The sequence below is a fragment of the Microtus ochrogaster genome, unplaced genomic scaffold (genome assembly GCF_000317375.1).
Source record: "Microtus ochrogaster isolate Prairie Vole_2 unplaced genomic scaffold, MicOch1.0 UNK85, whole genome shotgun sequence".
Classification (NCBI taxonomy): Eukaryota; Metazoa; Chordata; class Mammalia; order Rodentia; family Cricetidae; genus Microtus; species Microtus ochrogaster.
In genome coordinates this window covers 545,147-554,289 of record NW_004949183.1, presented here as the reverse complement: position 1 = coordinate 554,289, position 9,143 = coordinate 545,147, and the positions used below count along the sequence as shown (strand labels likewise).

Genomic DNA, 9,143 nt, shown 5'->3' with positions numbered 1-9,143 from the left:
TGTAGACCAGGCTGGTCTCGAACTCACAGAGATCCGCCTGCCTCTGCCTCCCGAGTGCTGGGATTAAAGGCGTGCGCCACCACCGCCCGGCTTCTTTCTCTGATTTTTGATAAAGAGTCTTTCTATGTAGTCCTGGCTTTCCTAGACTAGGCTGACCTCAAACTCATAAGAGATCTTCCTTGCTCATTGTCAAAAATTATGATATTAAAGGCATAAACCACTGTGTACAACTATTAATGTTAGTTTTGTGGTTTTTTTGTTTTAATTACTGTTGTTTTAGTTAATTGAAGTTCAATAAGTACTGTTTTTTAGTTATTTGAGGTTCAGTAATTACCATTGCAGCCACCTATCTTCTTTCAGAACACAGAGTCTTACATAAGCTACTCAAGTGTTTTACCAATGAAATACATCCCCAGTTTCTGTTTTTCTTTTTTTTTTTTTTTGTTTTTTGTTTGGTTGGTTTTTTTGAGACAAGGCCTTCCTGTGTGACCCAGGATAGCCTTGACCTCCCACTCTTCCTGCCTCAGACTAGCAAGTGCTGGGTTAATACTTTTTGCTTCTTTGTTCCTTGACAGATTGTTTTGTATCCAGGCTTGCAACAAACTGTGTAGCTGAGGATGACCGTGAACTATTGATCTCCTCTGCCTCCTGAGTATTAGAATAGATGTGACTTTTTCTGTTTTTCTTTCCTGAGACAAACTCTTACTATATAGCACAGACGGGTCTTGAGCTCGGATTCCCCCTTCCTCAGCCTCCTGCATTCCAGGATTATAGCCAGGATTATAGTCTCTGTTAAGCTTTAATACTTGTTTGACAGATAATATTTTTATATGTAATTTAAAAGGTATAAAAGCACCATCTTAGTCATTTTCTCTATGAGTCAATTATCACCGACTGGGTAATTTATAAAGAATTAGGTCTGTTTGCTATGTCTGAAAACTGGGAAGTCCAAGAGGATGGTACCAGCATCCAGTGAGGGCCATAGGCTGTATCATGGTAGAAGAGATCATTTGGTAAAACTGTAAGGCATACTAGCTTACTAATGCCATCATGTAAGTTCCTCATGATGTCATCTAAATCTGATGGCTTCCTAAAGACCCTGTCTCAATATTCTACTAGTATATGTATTTGGTACTTTTCATTCTGGGAGACAAATCTATAGCAAAGATATCCTGTGAAGAGCCTACTTCTCTTTAGCACAGTGTACCTGCCTTTAAAGTAACCAGTAGTCTATTTCTTGGTATCCTTCATGTTGACTGAGGTTTCTGTTGACAGATGTTTCTGTCCCACCTGGTCCTGTAGCCGTTCAGTCCCAAAGAAATACACAGAGGTCTACATTAATTATAAACTGGTTGACCTAGTAGCTCAGGCTTCTTATTAATTTTTTTTATTAAAAATTCCCGCCTCCTCCCCGCCTCCCATTTCCCTCCCCCTCCCCCCACTCCCCACCCCCCACCCCTCCCCCTCCCTCTCCAGTCCAAAGAGCAGTCAGGGTTCCCTGCCCTGTGGGAAGTCCAAGGTCCTCCCCCCTCCATCCAGGTCTAGGAAGGTGAGCATCCAAACAGGCTAGGCTCCCACAAAGCCAGTACATGCAGTAGGATCAAAACTCAGTGCCATTGTCCTTGGCTTCTCAGCAGCCCTCATTGTCCACCATATTCAGAGAGTCTGGTTTTATCCCATGCTTTTTCAGTCCCAGTCCAGCTGGCCTTGGTGAGCTCCCAATAGATCAGCCCCACCGTCTCAGTGGGTGCTTATAACTTATATAAGCCCATAATTCTTGTCTATGTTAGCCGCGTGGCTTGGTACCTTTTTCGAGGCAGTCACATCTTGTTTGCTCTTTGTCTGGCTTCTTCTCTGTCTGGGTGACAACTACAGACTGAAACTACCCTCTTCCCAGAATTCTTGTTGCCCCACCTTTACTTCCTGTCTGGTCGCTGTTACCACACCTATACTTCCTGTCTGGCTACTGGTCAATCAGCATTTTATTAAACAAGTACAAGAAGCATATCTTTATAGGGTAAAATCATTGTCCCACAGTACCTTCAAGAAAAGTTTTATACATACATAGGTAAAGACCATATCCATCTGCCCTTTTACAGAAATGATAACACACACTATTCTTTTTCCCATTTCATAATGTATGTTGTGATTATGTGTATTGATATTTCATTTTCTACATATCTGTAACTCTGGGGTCAGCAAGTTTTCTGTAAAGGCTCAAATAGTAATATTTTCTATTTTTTAAGGCTGTATGGTCTTTGTCTTATGCTCTGCTGTAGCACAGTATAAGACAGTGGGCTGGTTTGGTTCAGGGGCTGCAGTTTGCAGATATTTGCGTTAACATGGAGATTGTTAAGTAATTGTCATGACTTTTTTCTCTTTAGGCTAATGTAATGCTTGAATATGATATTGATGAAGCTCAGGCATTGTTGGAAAAGAATTTATCAACTGCCACAAAGAATCTGGATTCTCTTGAGGAAGACCTTGACTTTCTTCGAGATCAATTTACTACTACAGAAGTCAGTATCCTTTTAAGAAATAGGCAAAGAGAAGGAGAAAGATTTTTTAAAATTCCTATATTGTTTTTATGGGGAGACTGACTTTATTCTTTTTGTTTTAAAGATTTATTTATTTAGTTATGTATACAGTGTTCTGCCTGCACTCCAGAAGAGGGCACCAGATCTCATTATAGATGCTTTGTGAGCCACCATGTGCTTGCTAGGAACTGAACTCAGGACCTCTGGAAGAGCAGCCAGTGCTCTTAACCTCTGAGCCATCTCTCCAGTCCCCCCATGACTTTATTCTTAAATAAATGTGAAGTTGGAGATTGTATAAGATAATGGCTATCTTATTTGAATCAAAAAGCTTAGAGATAAAATAATAAATTTGAAATATAGAGACATGAACAGCAAGCAGATTCACACTGCTCAGTAAGTTTTTTCAAATAAATTGACTTAATCAGTTAAAAAAAACATTAAAAATTCTCTTCTAGCTACTTTGAGGCATACAATAAAATGTCCACCATAGTCATTGTACTATGTCACAGAACATGAGCAGTTTGTTATTCTCTCTTCCAGCTGAACTCCCAAACCTGTCAATCATCTGTCCCCAGCCCTCCTGCCACTGTTATAATCAAATAGTTTAATTTCACAAACATTTAAAAGTCCTCTGTGTTATTTTACTCACCCCTAAAATACCACAGGCATTTTGTGTTTCCTTTTGTTCTTTCCTTCATCTGTTCCTCCTACCTAGAACGATTTCTCTTTTTATACTTGATGGTAATCCTTTATCCTTCATATTTCAATTTAAACATCAGAGAATTTCTCAACTTTTCTAATTCTGTCAGAGCAGTCCTCCACTGTACATATAGTACTTTGTTTTTCTTGCTTAACCCAAAGCTTTTCAATTGTAGGAGCTACAGTCTCTCCCAACATGTAGCATGTAGTAGGTATGTTCTTGCAAGATAGGTTTTTTTTGAGGTTTAGTGCCAGAATCATCTGATTAGTGAATACTTGATTCAGCTGTGAGATTCTGAGGCTCTAGGAGAGCTAGACTTTATGGAAAAGAAAAGGTGTTATTGTGCGAGAAAATGAGATTCAATGAAAGAAGTCATCTAAGTTGAATCCTAGAAACCTAGAGAAATGCCATTTATCATTGATATAGTAATGTATAAACTGGAAAAGTTAGAGTGCTAGACAGACATTAGAATAAGTTCTGATGAATCTAAACTCCATGAAGGAAGGGGCTTCAACTAGCTAATTCAAGGATGTGTAGAGTACTTAGTTACACAGATACTTAGTAAACTAGAGGATCTGTTAAGCCCAGAGAACTGTAAGATATAAAATTTTTAATAATTGTACTCATTTTAACATTTTGTGCTGGGATATTTTGAAACTTTGTGAATGAAGAATTAGTTTTAAAACTTGACAAATAAAATAATAGAAAAAGTGAGTTAGACATAGTGGTATGTACACTACAGTTCCATATACTTGGGAGTTTGGGGTTTGCGTCTGAACCCTTGAGTTTCAGGAAAGCCTGGGTAGTATTGTAATATGTCTCAAATTTGTTGAGAGTATCTAGCATATATTCATTAAGTGTAGTGTTATAGTTGACTAGATATGCTAAGCAGTTATTGATTGGAAGTCTTGATTTTTTTTAGAAGTTAATTCCAGAATTTTCTTAGCAATTGATAGTATAACAACATGGCTGTCAACAGTAGTTGCCACTAGTATTTTTGTTTGTGTGATTTCTGTGTCTTTGTTTCACTTTATGAGTTACTGATAATTTCATTTGTTATCTTTAGCATTATATTTGCATTTTCTTTGACAATTCTTGCAGATATGGCTAGGGTTTATAATTGGGATGTAAAAAGAAGAAACAAAGATGATTCTACCAAGAACAAAGCATAACATCGGAATTGAAAATGTGGTTCAGGTTTCCAAACATGTTAAATAAGCCAGTGTTTATCTTTAAAGATTGATGTAACTTTGAGTGTTTTTTTTCACAGCAGAAATAATAAAAACATAAGGACACCATTTTATTTATTTATGAAAACAAAAATTACTTTCAAATATTTTATGAAATTAACAGTATTCTTTTCATATTTCCCTACAAAGTAATGCTGCTTTTGTTTTATTTTATTTGTTATAAGACAACTCTTAACTGAAATGGCCGAAAACTGTGAGGAATGCTATGGAGGCTGCTGAATGCTGAGCACCAGCACAGTTTACACAATTTTTTCTTTATCGCTTGATGTTACTCTCACTTAATGTGGTAAGCCTTTTAGAGGCAAGAAAGACAATTCAATATTTGTAAACTTGTTTTTCTTTAGTTTTTGTAGGATATCATCTTTTGTTGCTGTTGTGTTCTATAAATGGGGTTTCATGCATTTCTGCTTAACCAATAGCTTTTATGATACTCTAATCTTTTCAGAAATGATTATTTACTTTCATACACAGTTTGAGGGCTATTGACATATATAAAATTTTGACCCCAAATAAGTACGCTATGTCTTTGCAATGCCAGTATAAGGGAGATCAATGTGAGAGAACACTACCCATTCAAAACTTTATGCTAAGATAATTTTATATTATGTAACAGTTTTCCAAAGCACCTTGAATAGGACTATTAACATAAATGTAAATCTGCATTGGTTCAAAAGAGTTGTAAGCTTTTTTATTTGTGATAAAATTGCATAGGAATGATAAAATCGGTGGAAAGCCATTGCCGCTGTGGTAAAAGTACTTGGTGGTACAGATTCTGGTAAAAATAGATGCATGTTATTCTATCTCCATGTAGTAAAAAGTATACTTGTACGATGTTTTGTACTTGTATTTCATGTAATTAAAACAGTTATATTCAAACTGTTGCCTGATACCTTTTTCATGTTAATCTTTATTTTAATCTGTATAGGTTTCTGGAAAATACCAAAAGTCAGGTAAAACAAGCATTTATATTGTATGGGTCTAGAGACTGGTAAGTTCAATTGAAGTGCAAGGGCAGAGCCTTCATGATGTACTCATTTCTCTAACTTCCCACATTCATCCTAATACTTTGAGGTATTAGCACTTATGTTTTAACATGAGAAAAACATTTCAGATGATATCTAAGGTTAACATAGGTCTTTTCACATTTTATGGGGTTCATTTACATGTACCTAACTAGTATATGTTAAGAGCTTTTTTGTGGAAACAACAGAAAATCCCATTGGAAGGAATACAGATAAATAAGATTTTAATCTGAAATATACCAAACTTTTTATTACTAATTTTTTTGGACAATATATTTTGATCATGTTTTTCCCATCCCTCAACTCCTCCCAAACTTTCTTGGTTTAGTTTTTCTTTTATGAGTTTTTTAAATTTTAGAATTTGAAGGTTGTAAGTACTGTTTTTCCCACACTGTAATAGATATATTGGTACAGGGTGTTCCTGTTAATATAGGAATGGTGTTTCTCTTCTGTAAACCTTTATTTTGTTTTAAATATCTAGAAAGATTAAATATAAATCTGTAGTTAATGTAAGGAATGTGAAGAAAACTGCCACGTGATAACAATAAATTATACAGTACAAATTAAGTTAATCATTCAATAAATGTTTAATGTTTCATGAGCACTGTTAGTTCCTAGTAAATGAAAGATATTTAATCTTAACTCTACTAAATTATTTCTTTCATAATGAATGATCTGATAGGTCTGCCTTTTTATGTTACTAGGCCTTTTCCCTTTGCAGCTCTTAATATTCTTTCTTTACTCTGTATGTTTAGTGTTTTGGTTATTATGTTTTGAGGGTATATTTTTTGGATCCAGTCTATTTGGTGTTTTGTAAGCTTCTTGTATCTTTATAGGCATGTCTTTAGGTTGGGAAAGTTTTTTTCTATGATTTTGTTAAATATAATTTCTGTGCTTTTGAGTTGAGTTTCTTCTTGTTTAATACCTATTATTTTTAGGTTTTTTTTTTCATGGTGTTCCATATTTCCTGGATATTTTGGGTTAAGGTTTTGTTAGATTTAATGTCTTCTTTGACTGATGAGTCTATTTCCTCTATTGTATCCTCAGCGCTTGAGATTCTCTCTTTTGTCTCTTGTATTCTGCTGTTTATGCTGTGTTTGTGGTTCCTGATAGTTTTCTCATGATTTCTGTTTCTATAATTTCTTAGGCTTGCGTTTTCTTTATTGTCTCTATTTCAAGTCTTGAATAGTTTCTTTCATATGTTTGATTATTTTTTCTTGGTTTTCTTTAAGGGATTTGCTGATGTCTTCCAATTTTTTTGTTTGTCTTTTCCTCCATTTCTTTGAGGGGGTTTCTCATTTCCTCTTTAAGAGTTTCAAACCTTCTCCTGAAGTTAGTTTTTAAGTCATTTTCTTCTGCTTCATCTATATGTGGTTGTTCAAGTCTTGCTGTTGAAGGATCTTTAGGTTTTAATGGTGTCATGTTGCTCTTTGTGGTGTAGCATGTGTTCTTACCTTCTCTACTCATCTTTTCCTCTAATAGGTGTGATTGGAGCTGTCTGTGATTCTGTTGATTAATCTTCTAGGTGCCAGTGAATCCCAGGCTCAGATGGTTGTTTCTCATGGTACAGTCAGTGCCACAGTTTTAGTTATCCCTTTGGTCACTCTATGTTCCTGGAGGTTGCTCAGTGCTCCAGGGCTTTGCTCCACTCCTTTGTAGTTTGCTGTCTCAGGCCTGCTCCATCCTAGGTTGTTGGCTCAGACCTATTTCTATAAATGTCCCTGGTCTGGATCCATTCCTGCAGACGTTCCTGGCTTGGAGTTGGCCCTGCAAAGGCCTCTGGCTCTGACCTACTCTGGGAGTTCCCAGGCTTGGGTGCACCCAAACCCGCAGAGGACCTGGCACAGGCTTACTCTGAGGAGAGGTTCCCAGACTCACACTGGGACCTGCAGAAGTTTCTGATTCCTGCCTATTCCATTTCATGTCCCAGACCAATGGGCACACCCACAGAAGTTCTGACTTAGACATACCCTTTCTGTAGTCCCAAACTCATGCCTTGACATGTAGAGATCTCTGATTTCTTCCTACTCCCTTGGAGGTCCCAGATTCATGCCCAGACCTGCAGAGGTTCTGGCTCAGGCCTAGTTCCTCAGAGGTCCTAGACTCATACCCAGACCCACAGGGGTCCTGCCTTAGGTCTACTCCCTTGAAGGCCCCAGATTCACATTCAGACCCTCAGCAGTCTCTGTCTTGGTCTCACTCAGTGGTTGCTCCCTTGTATCTGTTCCTGTGGAGTTCACTGTCTAAGGTCTGCTCAGTCCTGGTCCGCCAATGTCCCTGGACAGGTTCTGCTCCTGCTCCGATGGAGCTCACTTTCTCAGGCCCACTCTAGCCTAAGTAGCTGGTTCATTACCCCTCCTGTGGATTTTTTTTTTTTTTTGCCTCAGGACTGCTCTAGCCCAAGGTGGACTTCCTTGCCTCTTTAATGTAGGCACTTAATGATATATACTTTCCTCTTAGCACTGCTTTTACTATGTTCCATAGGTTTGGGTTCATTGTGCCTTTATTTGCGTTGAATTCTAAAAAGTCTTTAATTTCTTTCTTATTTCTTCCTTGACCCAGGGGTAGTTTAGTCCCTGATTTCCATGAGTTTAGGGGGCTGGAGAGATGGCTCAGTGGTTAAGAGCACTGTCTGCTCTTCCAGAGGTCCTGAGTTCAATTCCCAGCAACCACATGGTGGTTCACAACCACCTGTAATGAGATCTAGCGCCCTCCTCTGGTGGGTGGGCATACATGTAGGCAGAATGTTGTATACATAATAAATAAATGAATCTTTAAAAAAAATTTCCATGAGTTTATAGACTTTATCCAAATATTGTCATTATTAAATTCTAACTTTAAACCATAGTGATCTGATAAGATTCGGGGTGTTATTCCAATTTTTTTTTTAATCAGTTGAGGGTTTTTTTGTGACCAAGTATGTGGTCAATTTTAGAGAAGGTTCCATAAAGTGCTGAGAAGAAGGTATTTTCTCTCCTGATTGGGTGGGATGTTCTATAGATGTCTGTTAAGTCCATTTGTTTCATGACATCTGTTAGTTCTCTTATTTCTCTGTTAAATTTCTTTCTGGTTGACCTATCCATTGGTGAGAGTGGATTGTTGAAGTTTCCTATTAGTGTGTGGGGTTTGATGTGCGATTTAAGTTTTAGTAATCTTACTTTTACATATATGGGTGCTCTTGTATTAGGGATATAGATATTCAGGATTGAGACTTCATCATGATGGATTGTTCCTGTTATGAGTTTAAAGTGTCCTCCATATCTTCTGATTCATTTTAGTTTGAAATCAATTTTGTTAGATATTAGGATAGGTACACCTGCTTGTTTCTTAGATCCATTTGATTGGAAAAACTTTTCCCAACCCTTTACTCTGAGGTAGTGTCTGTCTTTGAGGTCGAGGTGTGTTTCTTCTATACAGAAGAAGGATGGATCCTGCTTTCGCATCCATTCTCTTAGCTTGTGTCTTTTTATAGGTGAATTGAGTCCATTGATATTAAGAGATATTAATGACCAGTATTGGTAATTCCTGTTATTTTTGATGATAGTTTTTGTTTCTCTTCTTTGGGGTTTACTGGTGTGAGATTATCTGTTTTGTGTGTGTGTGTGTGTGTGTGTGTGTGTGTGTGTGTGTGTGT

At 37.2% G+C, this 9,143-nt stretch overlaps 1 protein-coding gene across 1 annotated transcript in view; it reads left to right on the top strand.

Moving 5' to 3' along the window:
• Window positions 1-5,364, top strand: part of Vbp1 (VHL binding protein 1) — a 16,835-nt gene extending 11,471 nt beyond the window's left edge. The window contains exons 5-6 of the mRNA XM_005370658.3: window positions 2,385-2,523; window positions 4,339-5,364. Coding sequence (XP_005370715.1) covers window positions 2,385-2,523; window positions 4,339-4,409 — 210 coding nt within the window. The 3' untranslated portion in view covers window positions 4,410-5,364. The remainder of the gene's footprint in view (window positions 1-2,384; window positions 2,524-4,338) is intronic.
• The last annotated feature ends 3,779 nt before the right edge of the window (window positions 5,365-9,143 follow it).